Below are 22,845 nucleotides of genomic sequence, written 5' to 3' on the forward strand. Positions count from 1 at the left end.
GGGTTGAAGAAAACAGTGTGCAAATAATGCCTACAAGGTCAACGTATACACTACTACAGCGGTGGATACGGATTACGTAAAATATATGAATGCTGCTTGAAAAAAAGTAACTCAAGTGGTTTTTCTAGAGACGATAATATTATCAATATTTAGACAAAATGTGAACAAGCTCACACAGCTAGATGGCGGGTTGAAGAAAACAGTGTGCAAATAATGCCTACAAGGTCAACGTATACACTACTACAGCGGTGGATACGGATTACGTAAAATATATGAATGCTGCTTGAAAAAAAGTAACTCAAGTGGTTTTTCTAGAGACGATAATATTATCAATATTTAGACAAAATGTGAACAAGCTCACACAGCTAGATGGCGGGTTGAAGAAAACAGTGTGCAAATAATGCCTACAAGGTCAACGTATACACTACTACAGCGGTGGATACGGATTACGTAAAATATATGAATGCTGCTTGAAAAAAAGTCACTCAAGTGGTTTTTCTAGAGACGATAATATTATCAATATTTAGACAAAATGTGAACAAGCTCACACAGCTAGATGGCGGGTTGAAGAAAACAGTGTGCAAATAATGCCTACAAGGTCAACGTATACACTACTACAGCGGTGGATACGGATTACGTAAAATATATGAATGCTGCTTGAAAAAAGTCACTCCGGTGTTTTTTCTGGAGACGGTAATATTATGGATATTTAGACAGAATGTGAACAAGGTCACACAGCTAGATGGCGGGTTGAAGAAAACAGTGTGCAAATAATGCCTACAAGGTCAACGTATACACTACAACAGCGGTGGATACGGATTACGTAAAATATATTATGGCTGCTTGAAAAAAGTCACTCCGGTGTTTTTTCTGGAGACGGTAATATTATGGATATTTAGACAGAATGTGAACAAGGTCACACAGCTAGATGGCGGGTTGAAGAAAACAGTGTGCAAATAATGCCTACAGGGCAAATAATGCCTAAAAGGTCAACTTATACACTACTACAGCGGTAGTAAAATAAAAAAAAGTAAAATAAAAAAAAAATGAATATTAAAAAAAAAAAAATTAAAGTTGGTGCTGCTGAACTACTAGGAGCAGCAGATTAGCACACCAGTCCCACTCCCCAACACTGCTAGACTAATAGCACTGGGCTCTTATAGTAGTAGTAGTAGTAGTAAAACAACAAAAAAATAAATAAAAGCAGTCCTTACAAGGACTACTGTTATTGCAGCAGTCAGCAGATGAGATCAGAAGCAGGACAGCTGCCCACTGCAGCTACATACAGAGCACTGCAGTAGAAGGTAGATTACTAGCCAGCAAAGCTACCTAAGCTTAAATGTCCCTCAAACCCCTGCAGACTTCTGTCCCTCCAATAACAGAGCAGTATCAAAACGATTACTAGCCAGCAAACTTTCAACTGTCCCTGAAATCACTAACAGGCAGCAGCTCTCTCCCTACACTATCTCTTCAGCACACACAGGCAGAGTGAAAAAACGCTGCAGGGCTTCGGTTTTTATAGGGAAGGGGAGTGGTCCAGGGGAGAGCTTCCTGATTGGCTGCCATGTACCTGCTGGTCTGGGGTGAGGGGGCAAAAAAAAGCGCCAACAATGGCGAACCCAAAATGGCGAACGTCGCGGCGTTCGCGAACTTCCGGCAAGCGCGAACACCCGATGTTCGCGCGAACAAGTTCGCCGGCGAACAGTTCGCGACATCTCTAGGCATTAGCCTTAATCCCATTGCTATCTGTATCAAGGACAATTTCTAGCTAAGACCCAGAACCAACTTTGCCATGAACTAAATAATAACTATATTCCAAGTCACTTGCATACGTTATACGCTTTCTATTTGTTGCTCCACTGAGCCATATTTACCTGTGTGTATGAATGTCTGTATCTGTGACATCAGGAGGGAAGAGTCCTTATTGGCCAAACATTTATCCTGCAAAGATTAATAAGTAATAGGGTGAAGCTGGCCACATATACAGTATACTAGACTATACTCGGCAGCCAAATCCACCAAACTAGTGGCTCTTTGTAGGACACTCTGTGCTTAGAGCTTGACCTTTGGCCAAAGGAACCATGGCGGATAGCCCAACAGTTGTAACGGTTGGCACCCTAAATCTAGAACCGATGCCAAGCACCCTGGTCTCGGCTTGTGCTTCTGCCTGTAGCAGCAGCCTTTGGCTTCAGGAGGCGCCCTCAGCTACTCAGATGCCGCCAGGTCTTAAAACGAGAGGTGCAAGGTGAGGGGTTCTAAATAAGCAGAGGGGCACAACTGTAAAGCAAGAGTCTTTGGGCTGAAGGTCACAGTACAAGGCGTAAAGAAGAATCGTAGTCCGATCAGGCCGAGTCGGGGCAGGCAGAGAACAAGCGTAGTCAGGCAGGCAAGGGTCAAACAAGGTAATCAATCAGAAGGGATTCAGCGGAAGAGGTAGTCGTATAACAGGCAATGGTCAGGAATCAGGAGTTCAAAATAGTCGTTAACCAGGCATGGGTCAAAACAGGAATCAGACAGAATAACAGATTACAATAAGCTCAGGAACCAAAGGAAACAGATCCTATCACGGGACAAGACTGAATCCCCCTAGTCTTTTCGCGCCATTGCGTCCTTTTGCGCGTCGGCGTCATCACGCCAACGCGTCGATATAGGAAATGAGACGCGGGTGCGCGCGACCTAAGAAACAGCAATGTCGGAGGAAGAGGAAGCACGTGCCGGGCGTCCCTGCCGCACCACTGGACCATCAGGGTGAATTGTTACAACAGTGCAGGGGTTGCACCCAAGGCAGCCATCATGGGAAGAATATTGTGCTCCAGCTTGAAGGCAGCTCCAGAGAAGCTTCAGTGGCTTTCTATTAAGAAAGCTAGCTAGCCACATCCAGTTATATTTGTATTTATATCCTTGTGGCTGCCATGAAATGTGAAGCTTTGCCTTATTATGGATTATGGATTGCACTGACTTTACTTTGCAAGCTAGAAAGGCACTCTAAATTGCACCTGGCAAGTAATGACAAAGTGGTGGGAGGAAAATGAAAATATAGCATACGGAGCTCTCAAATGCCTTCATTATTTGCATAAAAGTGTGTCGTCTGAAGGAAATCATAGCCTTAGTACATATAACCTTCATACCAATGACTGCTGAAACATTTGCTGACTTTATAGGGGTTGTTCACCTTCCAAACACTTTTTCTCTGTTCGGTTGGTTTCAGATAGTTCACAGGAATGAAGACTTATTTCAAGTGAGTCCCATATATAATTTTTTACCGTTTTTCCCAAAAGCTCAGTTTAAAGTTTAATGTTTGTGTCTCTGGTGTCTGAGTCTGGCAGCTCAGTAATTCAGGTGCAGATTCTGAACTGTTACAATTGGCTCCATTAGTTCATACATTTCTCAGCAGCATCTGTGGAATATCAGCAACTATTGTATCAATTATAACATCTGCTTTTAAAGGAGAGATATAGGATAAGTGAAACCCCCATAATATTGTAGGCTATAATGAATAATATATGGTGCTGATATATGGTGCTAAAAATTAATATCTTTAAAAATGTCTCCTACTGGAGCTCCCTATAGATCTGCTATTGCCCCTCTTTCAAATGAGGGGTGGCCTAACTGTCCCTGGCAGAAGCACAATTTGAGGGGGGGGGGTAGCCAATCACAGTCCTGCAGTCACACAAGCACAGACAGGCTTCATTTCCCTATTAGGTCAGCCTAGCTGCTGATTGGTTTCTACCCTAAAGTGCAGTTCAATGAGTGCCGCCGGCTCCTCTGTGCAGCCTGGGAAAGGAGGCAGCAGCAACAAGAGAAACAGATGTGCGGTGCTAGTATAGTATTTGCAGAAATTTGCCAGAGTTTAGATATACACTCAGTACTCTTGAACTGGGAAATCATATTTTTTCGTTTGCCACAGCACTGAGATCTATAACCTATTCTGACCCTCCAGTCCATCAATAACTGTGAGGAACTTGCTCTTCCATTCTCAGATCTATATGATGGCTCCCCAAAAGCCCTTTGCTCCATTCCTCACCAGGTCACTGCCTTCTTGCATCCCAGCAGGAGCAACTGTGGCGCCATATTGCCACCTCTCCTAGCTTTCAGTCGTTGGGCATTTCATTAATGCAACTGGATCAGCTCATTTACAATGAACCCTGCCAGGAGCAGAGATATGTGTGGGATACCTGGTAGCAATATGTAATGCCACATTGATTAAACGCAAGTTGGTGCTGCCCATACCTTCAAAAGTACAGTTCCTGGGACCCCGGAAGAGATGCAATGACCGGGGACATCAGGCTTCTAGTGGCGGTCTATGAATCAAACCTTCCTCTCTTAAGTTACTGCTATTTAAAGGGGATCTGGAGTACTCCAACTCTCCAGAACATCTGTACAGCACTGTCACTATATAAGTGACTGAAAGGACCCACTTTTTTAGCTATTTTTACGGAAACAAAAAGGGGGTGTGACAGTTCCTGCAGCAATAAATGAATGATCCCGAAAAATAAGCTCAGTTGCTTCTCCTGAGGCAACGTTTGCTGTTCATTTAAGAATGGTACAGTTTAAAGGATCACCTAATGTACATCAGGCATCATTTACAGACTTTTATTAAGAAAAGAGACATCACAATTGTATCGGACGCTTCATTACAAGACATTTCCCCCCAAAATACAAACAGCCCAGGACATATACAGCAATAAATAAAGACATGTTCATTATAAAGAAGACAAGACCACATCGCCTGCAACCTGGGGGACTGGGGTACCCTGGGCACCCATAACTTACCCTATTATTAGCTGCAGTGGAATATCCGAGCAGCGGTTTGGCAAATAATCTGCAGTGCTCGTTCGTGGTTGTGGGGGTGCTATGCTCACACTAAGTGCTGGAGTTTGGAATCAGGAGTCATTCGTTGTTTTTTTTTGGGGGTTTTTTTCAAATAGGTTTCAGGATCTCTCTGAATTTTGTGCCATAATATTTAGAAAGAAGTAGATAGAAATAGAGGGCAGAGTATATGAAACCAGACAAAGGGGAAAGAGTCCTGAATGTAATTAAGTTCAGTAAATTAGCGAGAGAGTTTGTGCTAAAGACCAGTCAGGAGTCAGGCAACAGCTTCACAGTAACAAGTGGCAGAAAGGCATTGGGGTACCTGTTCCACACCCCTTTTTTCATTTGCAGGAGCACCTCTTCACTCGTGACATGGAAGCCTGAAATGATTGTGTGTTTGTGTTATTTTGTCCCCAGGGCAAGGTCCAGATCAACAGTGTAATTTGTCCTTCAACCCCACAGGGTTTCAGCTCTCCCCAAAGCAACAGTATCAGAAGGAACTCAAGTATTCCAAGGCAACGTCATATACATATTTATACTGCTCCTGGGGAGAGGAAAACAGAGAAAAAAGGAATGAGAACAAAACTAGGTGGTTGACTGTGGGTCAGTGTGAATGCTGTGGCATAACTATAGAGGGCACTGCAGCTGCTGGGGATGCCCGGGCATACTGGAAGCTTATTGGATTAAACACTCTTAATTTGTTTTATTTCTTATTCTGTAAATTTAGGGAGGGTTTAATTGATTTTTGGGGTTTAGTACATTCTGGGGTTCAGGAGAATTAAAGGTATGATCACTGTTGGATGAGTGTCAAATTGTTAGGCCCTAGCCATAGGCTATAAATGATTCCCTAAAAAAACCTGGACCCCTTTTGGTATAAACTGCGCCAGCCTTGGGTACTAGTGTATAAGTACTTTTTTTGTCTGCGAATAGACCCTCTTCCTCCTCATACAGTAAAATGAAAGGCTAAACTTTGAAGGAAAAAGCTTTTAACTTTACATGTGCCCAGTCTGGACCTTAGACAGAATCCATAAAGAGAAAGAAGAAGACAACATGGTGCTCCTACAGTAGTATCCCGGAGTGGTGCAGTTTTCAGCGGACTGGAGCATCAGCCCGGGTCTCAGGTGAATATTATAATCATTGGGGCTGCCTAACAAAGTGCCAATGTTACTAGAGAACTAGAACAAAAATAACGTCGATCAGAAATAATCTGGACATTTGAATAGTTGGGCAAAAGGTGTGAGAGTTGCAGCGGCAGAAATTGGCCAGACCATACTTACCAGCGTTTCCACCATATTGGCTTTGTTATTTCGCAGGGTTTTCACGGTATGAAATACGTCAATGATGTTTTGCTGTTGGATCATTTCACACACGCTGCAGATAGCACAGAATGTTCCGCTTCGGCCCCCTCCATTCCTGGGGGAGAGACACAGAAGTGTTACAGAAGCCTTTTAAAGTGGTGATTTATTTCACTCCAAAGATTTTATTCAAGGTTTTATATAAACTGAAATTCTTTAGATTCTGATGCAAAATCACATTGTCCAAACACTTTATTAGTCCATATATGCAGTCTAACTGCATTACACTGGCCAAAGCCCCAATGATTGTGGGCCTGAGGGATGAAGACACTTGGAAAGTTGGAAATACATTTGAGTTCTGTACCTACCAATACAGACCTCTGTTCCACTGTTTTCTAAACAGTAAGTGTAATGCTACCTGAGGGGACCCAACTACTACTGAATGGTCTCCTACAGTTCTATATTATGTAGAGAATTGCTGTGGGGGCTGGGCCAGTGTAGGAGGCAGGTTAGAGAGAAACAACACTGTGATCTGAATAGACACAAGTCAATGGATTGTCTGGATATAAGTATGTTGTCCCAGGATTCCAGGTACCCTACTTTATCACGTAGGGAGAAGACTGGAGTAGTAAAGTAACTTACAGGCAGTGTACGACTGTCCGGCCTTCCCTCCCATCATATTTTTCTTGCCACTTCTCCAGACGCTGGACTACTTTGAGTATGGAACGTTTTGAAGGTGGGGTGTCTCTGTATGCTGGCCATCCAATATACTGTAGGTGCTGAACAATGCGGTATCCATCTTGCGGCTGAAAAACATGGAATGCATTATTTCTCATTTCCTAAATCCAAATGTTCTAGCTTCATATGTATTGCCTTTTGGCATCTTCTTTGTAGTATGACTTTAGTAAGCCAGGAGTCTGACTGGCTTACCCTGGCCATATTGCAGATCCGGAATATTCTGCTGATGATATCCTCATCGATGTCAGCTGAGACAAACTCCACTTGCACAGGCCCATAACAGCATGACGTCTTCTCTGGCCAGTACTGGAGACATAGCTGGGGACACAATCACATGAGTAATAAAAGGAGTGTAAAACATTGGTCCTGAGGGTTATTGGGACACAGCGGATAATGTCTACATTGTCTGTATTTCTTTAATAACCTCTTAACAGTTTGAATTTGTCATTTCTACTCATGTACAAGGTGTATATTTCACCAAAAGTAAAGCTCAAAGAGTTCAAGGGACACTATTTACTAAGCAGTATTTGGTTTAGTGCTGAAAAGTTGTTGTAAGGAAAATGGGTCGTATAAATGAAGCAGAAGGTAAAGAGAAGTAATTGTAGCATCTGTGTAGGAGGCAGCAGAAAGAAAATGGTTGCATGGGACATGAAGTGCATTCACTGGGCAGATGAAAGCCCTATCTCAGTCCATGGCAGAACCTTGCCCTGGGGAACATACCTGATTGGAGTCCATCTCATTGAGCATCACAATGGAGGAGCAGTTGTAGTCAAACACCAGCCTCCAGAAATCTGGCACAGTGTTGGGCAAGGGGTGCTGTGTCACCAGGAATGCGGCAGGTTTCTTATGGCTCTAGGACACCAAACACAGACAAGGCCATCAAATGTGATGTAATAGAGAGACCATGTGGCAGATCGCTACAGTATATTATGGGACAGAAAGGGCCTGTGGTTCATGCAGACTGTCTCCTCCACTGCAACTTGACACCGATAAGATGTCTGCTCACATCTATCACACAATCATCCAGTAGCCATGACGGCAGACTGTGACAAAAGGGACATAAATCGGCGTATACTTGCAGGGAGGCCTGGTGCACACACACATATATTTGGCTGCATCAGATCACACAATTTGTCAGCCTTGAGTGCGAGGTGAGATAATCTGTAGAAATATTCCTGGCACAGCCAGCAACTGTCAGATCTCTGACACAAGCCGAGAGATCAGGGCCACCCCCTGGGAAAGTGACAAGCAGGACACAGCTTTGTGTGACAGATCTGTGCATCGCACTGGGGAGACTGACACTCAGAGCTCTATGTTCTGTGACAGCAAAGCGCTCCGACGAGGCACATCCACCAGCGAAAGAGATCTTTGGAACACTCTGCTCAAAGTGTTTATTTTCCCAACATTTATTTACTAATCTTATCATCATAACTGAGAACCGAGCTCCAGCTTAAGGGCATGAACATTTCCACGGGGCCCAATAATGGCCGCAAATATAGAGCTGTCATGGGGGGGGGTCAAAATGTTACTACTCTTGGGGAACAGTCAGTTTTGTAGGTTTTTAAGTCCAGCATACAGCCCCCTGATTGACCAAGGAATTTATTATTTTTCAAGCTGGCCAATCAGGTTTCTGACTGGCAGGAACCAAAATAAACTGATGGGACAGGAAGTCACATCAATACTGTGAGTGCTGTGCTAACTGTCACCTGACAGAGCAGCATAAATCATACTGTGTTTCATTGTTGGTGCAATACTGTGGGGTGCAGAATGTGTCTCTGAGAAAGGAAGGGGAAAGAAGGGTTGGGTCAGTAACCATCAAACCTTTTCAATAACTGCAAAGAGTTGAGTTTTCCTCCAAAAGGGAGTAAAATTATAAGTTCATTTATTAGGGCATTACAAGTGTCACTTGTAATGTCCTAATAAATGTAATTATAATTTGACTCCCTTTGCTTTCTTTTTTGGAGGAAAACTCACAACTCTTTGCGGGTTGTTATATATACATGCACCTATAGACTGTGAGTATATCCTTCCTTTTAGGATTTTTGTTTTTACTACTGCACTTACTACACTTTGGTAGAGTTAAAAATTGGCTTTCAGCACTATTTCTTGTTAATTGCTAAAGGGCCCTGTAGTGTTCAGCCTTACTCCACTTCTGCCCCAAATGTTCTTTATCATCACTGCCAGCCATAGGCTTTATTTGTTCACTTCATCAAAATCGACATCTTTACTAGTCTACTCGCCCACCCCACAATATGTTCCCCACTCATACATACATCCATAAGTGTAGCATTAATATAGTTGCTGGTCTCTCCATCCATTGAGATAAGGAAAGGCAGGCAGCGGTCCAGCGGTAGGACATCCAAAGCCCGGTTCTTGTCATGATTGCGGGGTAAGAGTCCAATGCTACAATCCTCTGGTCTGGCCCTTGGGGTCACAATGTTTAGGGTCTGAAAAAGGGATAAATAAGCTTCATTCATCAGTTAAACTGCAGTGTATTGCATCTATTCTTATACATGACGACTCTTATTGACACATGTAAATGTATATACAAAAACATAGCCACAAATATATTACATGCATGTTATAAGCCCTACCTTATGGTGATATTAAGTTATCTCCGATTATTTCAATGATCTGGACACAGCCTCTGTATTCCAGTACCTTTATATTACACATAGAGCCATGAATTGTCTATAGAATATATTATTATTACTTGTGCTTGATCCGTTCTGAACAATGGTTAGTGATATCTTGTTGAAATATGTGTATTATAAGAAATATTCCTCCTATTTTAGAATAGAAAATACAAAGTCCAGATACCTAGTCTTGCTTCAAGTCCATAGGTGAAGAACCCCTCGTGTATCATGTGATATAGTACAGCGCATAGTTGGTACACTGGTGTATTCTTAAAGCAACACTTACAAAATCCTCTAGGATAGTCATTATATCTCCCCAGCATTCAAACTGTACAAGTGGAATTTACAGAGTTATTGTACATGGAAAGAAGGAGCTAAATCCCTTGATACTACGGGGGGAGGTTCCATTACACACCTGGAATTCATCTTTGATTTGGCTGCAGTTGGTCTGTGGGTCCATGCGGCTGATGTTGTAGTAAACAGAGCGGAACTCACACACAGGAATGGCTGTGTTACCACATAGACAGGCTTCCAAGATGGCGTCATGCACAAACACATACTGCTCCTGGGGGGGGGGAAGAAATAAGATGAGCAGAATCCTCAAAACTCCTGACCCTGTTTCTGAACTAGTTTATGTAAAAGTCCTTTCTTAATTATTTGGCTATTAGTTTTGAACATCCTACTAGAGGGCACCCTTATGTGACTTTCACACAGTGAATACACCACTGCCCTTGCTACAGGTACCACTTTCCTTTAGGCTACAGACTAGCGGGTGCCCTTATTTGCCTTTCACAGATGCTGCCACTTTCCTTAAATGCTGCTTGCTAGAGAGCTCTTATTCCCAGTACTGCTTGCTCCATCTGAATCTACCATTTCCATTCCTCACCTCTGTCTGCACCATGTTGACCCTCTGTGCTCGGAGCTCTCTCACACAGTTGAATATGTCCACAACACCCTCGTTCTCTGCCATATCCAGCATAATATCAATAGCTATAAAACAGCCGGTCCGTCCAGCTCCAGCACTGTGGGATAGATTCATAGTTAGTGATGCTCTGCAGCAATATCAGACATCTTTTCACATGGCCACTATTCCTAATGAGAATACAAATTAATGGAAATTCAAAAATTAGCACCTGCTTTGAGGTCACTAGGAGCAACATCTAAGGGGATGTGAGCAACATGTTGCTCACAAGCCACTGTTGGGGATCACTACTCTAGTATATGGGACCATGTAGTACCTGCAGTGGACAGTGATGGGTCCAGCATCTGGTGGGTTGAGGAATTTGACCTGCCTGATGAAGCCCAGAAGCCCAGTAGCATAACAAGGCACTCCATGGTCTGGCCAGCTGGTGAAGTGGAACTGACGTATCTCTCGAATATCATGGGAACCTTTCTGGGGGGATACAGAGCACAATCTCACTCTTCAAACAACAATACACTCAATGCATTTATCTAATTTGCTTTTAAGCCAATCACTTAGCTGGGCAGTGTACTTACCTTCTGTACAGTGAACGTTCGGATGATATATTCAGCTAAAGGTTCTGTTTCTATTAGCGACACCTTTATGTCCCCGTAGACTTCAGTGTCATCAGGCCAATATCTGACACATTTAACCTACAGACACAAAAGCAAGGAAAGGCTGTGACCTACTTATTCAATATTTACAGATGCCTGTATCAGGAGGGGAGGTCCCTCTTACCCTTCCAACCTCCACCAAGTTTGTCACCATGACTACACTGATTGAGTTCTCCTGCCATATCATCCTCCAGAAATCCTTCACCGTCTCCTGCATGGGACCTGGAAATTGAAATGAGAATGTTAATAATAATTTGTTGACCACAAATAATGATCATATATTTTATAACACTTGTTAGCTATTGTTTCTTACCTTGTGTGGCGATGTAATATCGTGGTCGATGATAACCCTAAAAACGCAATTACAGAATTATTATTATTAACGTATTTTTAGAGTGCCAACATATTAAGCACCGATGTAAAATGGAGCAGGTTAAGGTGACAGACACATTGACCGTCTGCCCAAATGAATTAGCTTATCATGGTGACTTACATCAACATAGTTGGCATTAATGTAATCAGAGTGTGGGTCCTCCTCTATCTGCTGGAGCCGGACACGGGAGTGATCATCTGGGGAGAAAGGCAAACACACCACAATGTCAACAAAGGGGAATCACCCACATCCCACCCTGAGATCAGTCTGGAGACAGAAATAATATCAATAACAAAGGCAAGTGGAAAGTACTGATATGCTCCTTATAGTCACTTCTACAATGGAGGTCACTGGGAAGGTGAGAGGTAACAATATTGGGGAAAAAAGAACATATGAGTTTGTGATAGTAAGACTGAGTGCAGAACACTGTAGAAAGAAGGATACAGGCTGAAAGGCAAGGGGAATTATGTTGCAAAGAGGAAGCAATACTGTCAATAGTTGACTGAAGATTTTCATTCATCCAGGTCATGTTATATCTAGTATGAGTAATTCGAAATCAACTGGACTTGCTAAGTAATCATTGAAAACATTTGAGTTGAACTGAAGAAGCTGCTCCGATGAGTAGTGAAATGTCTTCAATGATTACTTAACAAGTCCAGTTGTTTTAGAATTACTTATACTAGATACGGTCAATGGTTATTAGTTAACGGTAGTTTTCGTCATTCACCCTCCGTGTTTCTGGTGGAAGTACTCACAGGAGATGATGTTTCCATATCTATTTTTGTTGCGGTTCTCGTCCTCCTTGGCTGTGTCCCAGGAAGCAGTTTGTCCTTCAGGAAGTGCCTAAGAACAGGGGCAAATGAACCAATAAGTACAAAGATGTTGCATATAGTTGCTAAGCTTGCCACAGTGTTTCCCTAGACCAGGGATCCCCAACCTTTAGAACACGTGAGCAACATTCACAAGTAACAGGAGTTGGGGAGCAACACTAGCATGGAAAATGTTCCTGGGGTGCCAAATTAGTGCTGTGATTGGCCATTTAGTAGCCCCTATGTGGATTGTCAACCTACATTGAGGCTCTGTGTGGCAGTGCACCTTGTTTTTATACAACTAAAACTTGCCTCCAAGACAGGAATTCAAAAATAAGCACCTACTATGAGGCCACTGGGAGCAACATCCAAGGGGTTGGAGAACAACATGTTGCTCGTGAGCTACTCATTGCCCTAGAGACTGCTCTTTACTCTTCCTCTGCATAAGTTGCACAGGGCCCTGATTAGACAACGCTGCTACCAGCACCCCACAATGACAAAGATTCTAATGCAAATCAATGGGATATTTCAGCATTAAGACCTAAAATGAGAATCTTGTGATGTGTGCCAGTCAACTTAAGCTGGTCATGCTGAGCTGGAAACTTACTGACCCATGGGGTGTCCTGCCCAACCGATATCTGCTTGTTTTTTGGGCAGGTTAGAAAATCCAGTTCTGGGGCGAGTCCCCCAGTCCTCTCCCTAGGCTGCCATTACAACCTGATTGTTGGCCGGTGACTTGACCCAATGTGTTTGTGTGCAAATTGGGTAAAGGTTTGCTTATTTGGTGAGTTTGATCCTAACATGTAGCAAGCTTTACTCATAGGCAGCCCTTTACTGTGCTGGTGTATTTTGAGGGGTGGGGGTGAACCAGACAGACACAGTTTAACATATTGGGGATCATTTATAAACACTTGCCAAATTTGCACCTGGGCAATAAATCAAGCTGTTTTCTTTCAGTGTTCAACCTGCATTTGGCCTGGGGGGAAATATTTACTGATCGGTTGCTGTGGGTTACTACCCAGGTGCTGATTTGCCCAATGTTTATACATGAGCCCACAGACTTCTCCCTCCCTCTAAATGAGTTACTATTGAGAGCAAATAATTACAAGGTGAGAGTTTAATCTGACTGGACTTGGTTTTTAATGTTCGCACCCCTAGTTACTAAATACAAAGGAAGAATGTAAGCAGATGGGCATAAATATATCTTGCCAGACAAGAAAGTGCAATATTAAAGAAATGAAAAATAATAAATATGTCTTTATATTTGGATTCTTAAAAGGATCGTTCATATAACCAGCCCCTTGGGTTTTTGCTAAAAAGTTCTCATGTGATTTAAAATCTCGTCTCTATCGGAATTATTCTCATCCTTTTGCTTTACCTTACTGCATTTCTATTTTCATTTTAAAGCCACGATAAAACATTTCCAGAAATGGCTCTTTCCATTAACTATATCAAGATGTGAAGTTTTAAGACATTTCATATTCTCCAGTTCCCCAGGGGGCTAGTTTTTCAGCCAGTGAAAGACCTATAAATCCCCGTTATACTACAGCACAAACCCATTTAGTAAAGTTCAGGGTAACGGCACGAATGGTGTCTGACCGGCGTTGCCATCCACTGTAAAATATCGACATTCAGAACACCCAGTCTGACACTCAGAGCTTCCTACATTAATGTTCGGGATATGCTATGGCTGAATCATACGGGGCAAAGAGACTGCTTAGAAACCATTGTGTGAGCATTTTGCCTCTTTACTGTTGAATTAACAGAATGCTTTGCCTGTTTGTGCTTTCCTAATGTGACGTCACCATAACCCAGTATACTGAGGCCACAGATGGGGAAAACTTGCCCATAACAGAGATGGCTGTGCTGTGACTAGACACAGAACTAGTCAGACTGTACTGTTGTATTAAAGACATTAAGTGCACGGCTACAAAGGAGCTTGTATTGTGTGCACTGTTCCATATTGAAATTATACAGAATACATGTAATGTACATGAAAACAATACTGGAAAGTCTCAGTGCTCCTGTGCAAATGGCAAAAGAGAGAAAAGGAAGAGGAGAGAGTGGAGCAGAAGCAAGAAGAAACGATGAACTAGAACAGAAGATAGAGAAGACAGAGTGGAACCAAATTGAGAAGAGACACTGAAGCAGATAGAGTGAAGCAGAAGCGGGAGGAGAGAATGGACTGAAGCAGATGATGAAGTAGACCAGAACTGTGGAGAGACAGAGGAGCTGAGAAAGGCTAGAGTGGAGCCTATCTCAGAAGATAGGAGGGAAAAGCACAGAAGTGTGGTGTGAAAGTGGAGGAAACAGGACAAAGAGAAAGGAAATTAATTTGGGTAATTATAAGGGAGGATAGCTTGCAGCACAAAATGAAGTGGAGCAGAGCTGGAGTGTGGGCTTAGATCAGAAAACAGTGAAAATTGGAGCAGAGGTCGAGAGGGAGAAGAGCAGCAAACATACTGGAGTAAAAGGAATAAGAAGCTATGTAGGAACTAAACTTGATGTAGGGGAGCAGAACATCGAAAAGGGTATGGTGGATGGAAGAGGCAATTTGGAGAAGCAGAAGGGAGAACAGATACAAAACTTAAGCAGAAGTCAAAGTGGAGCATAATGGAAGGGATACATAACATATATACATATATACATACATACATATCCAGCCAGTGAACATATCCTTATATTCAGTGGTTGTGTTATTTAGCTTTTCTACTTGACTATGTACAAGGCCTCTTGTTCTCCTGCCTGGTGTCTTTCCTAAAGTACTTCAAATATGTGCAAATCTCCTGGCTGAAACCTACACTGACATTTTCAATGTTTCCCTCAGACAGGCTATAATACCCCGCTGTTTTAAAACCTCCATGATTATACTGGTACTAAAGAAGTCTAAAATCTAAAGCCTAATTTACTACAGACCGATTGCATTAACATCAGTTGCTATGAAGTGCCTTGAAAAAATGGTTCTTAACTATATCAACTCTATCATCCCCAACTCTCTGGATCCACTTCAATTTGCATATCGTCCAAACAGATCCACAGAAGATCAGATGCCCTAGCACTGCACTCTGCTTTATTACACCTAGAAAAACCTAACACTTACATACGCATGCTGTTCCTAGATTACAGTTCCGCTTTTAAACCATAACCATAAACCCTCAAAAACTTATCAACAAACTCGCAACTCTTACTCTGCCTCAGCACCTCTGTAACTGGATTTCTGATTTTCTCACTAACAGACCTCATTTTGTTAAGATGGGGAAACGCATGTCTACTACAATTCTTACCAGCACAGGTACACCACAAGGATGCTGCCTCAGCCCCAAGATTTTCTCCCTCTACACCTTTGACTGCTCATCTTCCGTAAACAACTGCAAAGTCTATAAGTTTGCAGATGACACTACTGTGCTCGGCCTCATCCAAGACTATGATGAAACCAGATACAGACAGCTAGTGCACAACATCACTGAATATAGCAAAGAGCATGACCTGGTCCTAAACACAGGTAAAAACAAAAGAGATGATCATAGATTTCAGAAAACGCCCAGATGAACACAATCCCTTACAAATCGGAAATATCAAAATTGAGCAGGTTGTAAGCATTACATTTCTAGGTCTACGCATTGCAAATTCTTTAAAATGGACTGGCAACACCAAGGCCATAATCCAGAAAGCTCTTCGTCTTCATCTCAGAAAACAGAGCCGCGATTGAAAGTATTCTAACTGGCAACATAGCAGTGTGGTTTGGTAGCATCATACAGCAGGAAAAAAACCTTTCTCAAGCGGGTGGTAAAAACCGCTGAACGAATCCTCTCCACCAAACTTCCATCACTGTCCGATCTAGACACAGCCAGATGTAAGAACTAAATTAAAGCCATTACCTGCGACTAGAGTCACCCAGGACATGAAATATTCACTTGTCATAACCCCAATTACTCATTGAGGCACAGGAGGCCTGAAAGCATAAACGCCAGAAGCAAAAGACTATTTAATAGCTTCTTTCCAAGAGCTGTCAGACTAACTGCAAATGAGTCCTACAGATAAGAAAGAAGAAACCTTCTGGAATCCAACCAATCATCTAGTCCCAACGAACCATATGGTCTAATTTGCACTCCGTGCACTTTACGTTTACTATTTATTAATTTTATACTCTGTATCCCATATACATTGTAAATATCAACATATTGTAAAAATCAATATGTGTCTCACTTCACTGTGCTGCAAAAGAAATTCCTATGTACTCCGGGTACAAAAGGCAATAAATAACGACTTGACTTGGTGCCCATTGGTTCTTTGGGGTCCCACTAGGACATAAAATCTTTGTTCTGTTCCTTCATGGTCTCCCTGATTTCCATGGTGCAATTGCTAAATGCAATTGATACTATTATGCTAACCCATCACGTTGTACAAATACACATGGCAAACAGAAAGGTGCCATAATAAACAATGGCATGTTCCTCTAATACTCTTCTCCCTCTCTTACATACCTGTCTAATTTACACTCCCCATTCTCTACTTCCTTTTCTTCTGCATTTTTTATTCCTTGTGCCCCCCCTCCCTTTACCCCGTGTGTCACATTCCAAATTGGCGACACAGAGGTTAATAGATTTTCATGTAAAATCTGCGAAACAGCTATGCCTAATGCTTTCTTTTTGCTACAGACAAATCCTCAGTATGGAGGCAGACAGGTAATGAGCGGTTAATTGGGAACACTGCTTTGATCAGAGGTCTATTTGCCTTTAAAAGATCCAGCATCCTAATAGCAGCTAATCTCCCAGCAGAGACTCCGTGCGCAGTAACAGCTCATTTCCATCCCACTTCAAAGCGTTCGAGGGGAAAACAGACAGTATTATGAAACAGTGGGGTTGCTGGGGGGGAGACTTATGTCAGCTGCTTCTTTATAAATATGTCATTGGAATCTATCTGAATTCTCTCAAACTGTGGGCCTTTTCCTTATCTTTGGTTAGGGTTGCCACCTTTTCATAAAATTTCTACCGCCCGGTGGTGGGGGCGGGAACAAAAGGGCAGGCCTTGATGTAAAAGGGGGTTGCCCGATGGCCAGAAGGCGGAGAAAGGTTTCGTTTTAAGGGGACTGTTAAGTTGTTTTGTTAAGGGCATTACAAATTTACCGGCATCTGCATTGCCGGTAAATTTGTAATACTGGCTGGGTGGCAACCCCATTATGGTTCATCCACCCTATATTTAAGGCAAGAGACATAGTTTGTGACTCCTACAGCTGCCCATTAGCTACAGTTTCCTTCCATCATCTTTAGAGAACTAAGAGCAGAGGCAAAGACAACCCCAATATTTTAGACTGATAGTCCTACCTTTAGCATCTTGCTCTATAATCTTGGACTCCACTTCGGATAACTTTGACTAAAGGTGGCTATACATTGACTGATGAAAGGTGCCAACTTGGTCATGTGTGGGTGGGGCCTTATGGGCCTGATATATGGGTCTGTGCAGATGTCAGTCGGGCAGGTTTAAGTTTTCCCATCTGTTGAAGGTTGTGTGAATGTCCTCATCAGAACAGCCTGTAGGCTTCTTTGAATGATCTGATTTTGGCCCCCGTGTCACAGATTGAATGAGCCTGATTTGGCATATGGGTGACCAAATTGGGCATAGATTTGGCAGTGTATGTCCAGCTTTAGGAATGAATTACGTCTCTATGAACAAGTGGCCTGAGATGAACCTCTTAAATCTACCAGGAGGCCAGACCTCAATCATTATGAAAGACCAGTCAATGGTTGGTTCTTTGGCCAGTTTGGTGACACAAATGGAATTGTGGCCGAATGTCTATCAAACCCTGACTGATTCACATGATGCTGCTGATGTTCAGTACAAGTGATCATCCCACAATGTCCCATTTTCCCACGTTCAGGAATGTTTTGGACCCACAGTCTACAGAGTGGTTGGCACAACTGTACTACCATTTCTATTTGGCCCAGCTCATTTAACCCCTAAATTGTAGTGACCCTAACAATCATGAGATTTAGGGAACGTCTCCTCGCTCGCTGCGCAGCCCTGTCCTTTCTAACAAAATCTCGTCTGAGACATTCTGCTCAGAGCCCCGTGAATAATCTGAAAGCGATGGCATGAAATCACAGACTTGAAAGTGGCTCCCAATCAGATAAGGGGATATATAGTGTGTTATTTAGCGGGCGAGACGGCTTCCCATCGCTATAAAATTATGCAAATCGCTTTATCTGTAAATAGCTGGAGGCCACCGTTATTTCCCAGTGCTACAAATACAGTATAAAACGTCACTGGGGTACAAGCTACTACTGAGCTGCCAAGCACAATGTCCGTTATAAATATGGAGCCTTAGCAACATAACAGGCCTGGAGTTCTACCAAGATGGCGGCTTAGAGAAGAGACTCAGTATCTTAGGAACTATCATAAATTAAACAACAAAATAGCGCAGGAAAACACACATCCAGCTCACAGAGACCAATTTAGCAAGAGCACAACTAGGAAACTAGTACAGAATAAATCCCCCAGTGTATTTACTAGGGGTTTGTGTGTAATAGAGAGGAGCTGTATGGTTTATGTGTTAGGAAACAAAGGTTCATCAAGTACTTATTAACTACGTTGTGCCATTCTGTAGTAGAGGCAGCAGAGTTGACACAAAACACTGAATAAACACAGCAATACACCATAAGATTTTAAACGTCTAACGTGTTGTGTTTGGAAATACTGGGGTCACTGGCCCTGGCAACTAAAAATCATAATGATCCATATTCCTGCACTTTTGCGTAGGGGTTGCAGCCTTTTTTTGGAACAAAATATACCAGTCTTCCTATGTCTACTATCATATGAATGACTTTTGTCAAGTCGGGGCCAGTAAAATACTCCCAATTCCTAATTAAACTTAGGTACAAAGATCTATAAGGGTAAGATTTTAAATTTGTTCTAATTGCTAGTTTGAGAGTGGCCTAAAAATATTGGTGTAATTTTAGGCATTTCTGCTTTTCGAAAAAAAACAAAAAAAAAAACGCCTTTATAAATATAATAATGTTTGTAATGGGTTTCAATGGTTGCCATGATGCATACATTGCTGTATTTTCTAAATAGGCATCTGAGGGCTTTTAGGGGGCAGCCCGCAATTATCTATACAAATCCGGTGGAAGATTTATTAGGGGTACCCTCTCTTGCAGGATTTTTTTTTCTTTTTGAAGCTCAAGCATGCTTCAAAACGAACCACCCAGTGCAAATTGGTCACACAAAGTGCACACACAGGTGCAATGGGACTTAGTCTTAAAAAAGACTAAAGACCCCCATAAAAACTCTGGGTTATCCGGCCCAAAAGGCACCTTGATAAGCGGGGTTTCTTCGGAACAACCCTCGTCTGAAGGCTAAGGTGGAACCCTTTATCCCCGACCCCTCCAGCCAAAAGGCACAGACAGGGGGCAAGGGTCTTCAAGTCCTCTTCGCTACAAGGCTAGGGGGACCCCTTTTACCCAATCCCCAAAGGGTAAGGACACCAATGACCTCCGAAGAGGTCCAAAAACGGATTGTGCCCACTCTGGGCCAGGTTCAGGGGGAGAAGGAATCAGATGGCCACACATCTCCCCCAACACCCAGAGGTATTGCACCCATCCTAAAAAGTGCTAAGGTGCGTAAGTGCTAAAAAATAAATAGGGAGCGGGGTAAAATTCATAAAAAGTGCGGCTGTGTGCAGCCTCGACCTTTCGGACAGATTTTAAAAATTCCATAGCTCCTAGCCAAAAGGCCCGGGCATATGAGCATAAAGTGCAAATGAAAAGCGCTAAAGTGCCAGTGCTCCTTGGTGCCAAGACCACTAGTGATACTCTGGCACCCCAGGTTTGCAAGGCCTGGGGCGCATAGCTCAAGCTAAATTCAAAACGCTAAGCTTTCGGTCAAAGGATCAAGTACTTCTCTGCCTTACCAATGAGAAGAGTCTGCGTGGGCACCCCCTTAGCTAAGGTGCCTCCCCCAATGCCAAAGCAAGATACTACACTTAGCCAAAAGGTGGGATTGGCACATGTGCAGGACCTATGCAAAGGAAGCAGTTAGAAGTCTGTGGCTACTGCTGCATTGGGCCCAGGCAAAAAACTGTCCCTGGTAATTTTGAGACACATTTCTACAGGCAATTACATTCAGAGACAATTTGCAATTGTGGTTTTTTGTTCAGCAGCTCTCGAGTACAGAATTTTAGCAGCTATCTAGTTGCCAACATCCAATTTACCATAGCAACCAGGTAGTGGCTTGAATGAGGCTGGAAGATGAATAGGAGAGAGGGCCTGAATAGATCGATAAAGGATAAATAAAATTGTAGCCTCACAGAGAGTTTTTTGGCTGCCTGTGTCAGTGACTACTGTTTGAAAGCCAGGAACCAGAAGAAGAGAAAAGCAGATAAACAATAAAAAATGAAGACCAGTTGAAGTTGCTAGGAACAGGATATTCTATAACATAATAAAAGTTAACTTAACTTTAGCAGAGCTATACCCTGTAGTGTCCATTGTAGTGTCCAATGTTTCCTATGTTTTTATACTCTTTTATATTTTACTCTTTGCTTTATAAACATCCCCCACAAAGACCAGATTTTTTCCCATTCTGCCGGGAAACAGTGCACACTGCACATTCTGTTAAATTATAAAAACCTATCCACAAATCTTATCAGCAGCACAACTTGCCCTTTTGCATTTCTGTAACAGGAGAGGCAAAGTCGTCTGCACAAATCAAACTGCACCCTGAGAGAAACAACATTTATATTTAATAAGAGGAGCCGGAGCCCACGTGTCAGTGTGAGTTGATTCGGGCAGTGGCGCTGTACTGCGAGAAGTGTGATGCCAATAATACACAGGGATTGTGGTGCTGACAGTGTGGATGGCAATGTGTGCAACGACAAAAACAATATCTCCTGGCACCGGCCACTCGCAATCCGTGCCTAGTAATAAAGATGTCTGCACACGGTGTGATCACCGCAAACACGGTATAAGCAATCATGGTTTTTTAAGCCCCGTTTCCTTGACAACAAATGTAATTCGGGCAGCGAATAAATGCTGCAGGAGCCTCTGAATCAGCACTGATTGTAAGCAAAGAAATGCACGGTTTGTGCTGAAATTTTCTCCCCATTAATTCCCTCAATATCTCCGAACACTAGCGCCGGGGAGAGGACTAACTGATACATATTTATAAAGTTATTCTGCAATTCTGGAGGGGGGAGAGAGACAGAGCACACAGAATAGTGTAAAAGAAAGCTAAAATAACAGGGAGAGGCTGGCTGAGGAAAAAGAGGAATATGAAGTGCAGATAAAAGAGGCAAAATGAGAGAAAGGTGGCGGAGTTCTAAAGCAAACAGTGGCAAGGTTACTAAATTGATATTGTATGATAGGGATTGCCAGATGGGGGCGGCTGAACCAAAAGGAAAGGTAAAGCGGGTCATAAATTGAGAGAGGGAATCTGAAATAAAAAGTGAAAGCTGCTTAAAATGAAGATAAGAACAGAAGTGGGATGGGGGGGAAGAAGTTGCTTAAGGATAAAGGGAGACAGCAGTAAGAAGAAAATTGCAGGGCAGTCGTCGCCAGGCAAGCGATATAAGAGAAACCCAAAGAGGGGGGGGGTAGTAGAAAAGATTATAAATTAAAAAACACTAAAGCATATAATGATTGGTGCAGATTTATAGCAGAAGGAAGATGACAATATAAAGAGTTTGGCCGGGACTGAATAAAAACTCCTGTTTAACAGAAAAATCTGATCTGAAATGATTAGGGAAGATATAAACGAAGGCAAAAGACGGTAATAGCGCAATCAGCAAAGGTGTGAAACGCACACTAGCCTGGAAACAACGTGCATGGCTTCATGAATGGGAGGAGAAACAAATCTTATCCCCCCCCCATTCTACTGCCAGTTGTTTCATTGTAGCTGAGGCTCACCTGATAAAGGTAGCTGCACATAAATTCTCATCTGCATGGGCAGTTTAGCTGATTTTGTCCGTACTCTCTGACGGATCATGTACACTACGTGCCTGCCCAAACTGAACCTGCACCTACCACCCTTCTTGGCAATGGCTCATTCTGCTCATATGTCTTTGGTTTGGAGTATTGACATGATAGAAAGAACATATCTGCTCATTTATGGGCCTTGCCCGATTTCCTCCATGACAAATATCTGGCGGAAAAAACAGGCTGAGGATGGTATATGATGTCACATATACTTTGTATACCTGTGCTTGTCTCTGCTGTATACCAAACATAAGGTCTGGATTGGGAGTGAAAATATGCTCTGCCATTTCAAGTCAAAACAGACCTCTAAATAGTGACTGTCTATGGCATTGTACAGCAGCTCCTATGGCATTTGCCAGAACCCATAGATTGCCAGTCCGGGCCTGATAAGCACTTATTGATGGCTGCACATATGATATAATCAGAGTGCACAGAATTTCAGTTTGCAGTGGCTGATTCATGGCCTATTCACTGACTGCTGCCTGAATGCTTAATAACTGCACGGCGGATCTCAAGTTCCACACCTTCACATTCGTTTTATATCAAGGCAGCCGTTTCACAAACAAGCTCAGATCGTGGGCTCGTGGGCTGCCTGCGTGCGCTGAGACTGTTTTTAATGGCTTTTTTTGCTACCGAATATTC

The 22,845-nt window shown here is 42.7% G+C and overlaps 1 protein-coding gene across 9 annotated transcripts in view; it reads right to left on the minus strand.

Annotated features, from left to right (window-relative positions):
- Positions 1–4,579: 4,579 nt before the first annotated feature.
- The window catches only part of ptprt.L (protein tyrosine phosphatase receptor type T L homeolog), a 150,654-nt gene continuing 132,388 nt past the window's right edge, over positions 4,580–22,845 (minus strand). For all 9 annotated transcript variants that reach the window (XM_041577187.1, XM_041577188.1, XM_041577186.1 and 6 more), the window contains 14 exons: positions 12,185–12,272; positions 11,550–11,626; positions 11,370–11,406; positions 11,181–11,278; positions 10,979–11,095; positions 10,720–10,874; positions 10,368–10,503; positions 9,897–10,046; positions 9,119–9,292; positions 7,566–7,697; positions 7,038–7,163; positions 6,750–6,913; positions 6,090–6,225; positions 4,580–5,356 (listed from right to left, as the gene is read on the minus strand). In XM_041577187.1, the coding sequence (XP_041433121.1) occupies positions 5,303–5,356; positions 6,090–6,225; positions 6,750–6,913; positions 7,038–7,163; positions 7,566–7,697; positions 9,119–9,292; positions 9,897–10,046; positions 10,368–10,503; positions 10,720–10,874; positions 10,979–11,095; positions 11,181–11,278; positions 11,370–11,406; positions 11,550–11,626; positions 12,185–12,272 (1,644 nt within the window). In that variant the 3' untranslated portion in view covers positions 4,580–5,302. The remainder of the gene's footprint in view (positions 5,357–6,089; positions 6,226–6,749; positions 6,914–7,037; positions 7,164–7,565; positions 7,698–9,118; positions 9,293–9,896; positions 10,047–10,367; positions 10,504–10,719; positions 10,875–10,978; positions 11,096–11,180; positions 11,279–11,369; positions 11,407–11,549; positions 11,627–12,184; positions 12,273–22,845) is intronic.

The sequence above is a fragment of the Xenopus laevis genome, chromosome 9_10L (assembly GCF_017654675.1).
Source record: "Xenopus laevis strain J_2021 chromosome 9_10L, Xenopus_laevis_v10.1, whole genome shotgun sequence".
NCBI classification, from domain to species: Eukaryota; Metazoa; Chordata; class Amphibia; order Anura; family Pipidae; genus Xenopus; species Xenopus laevis.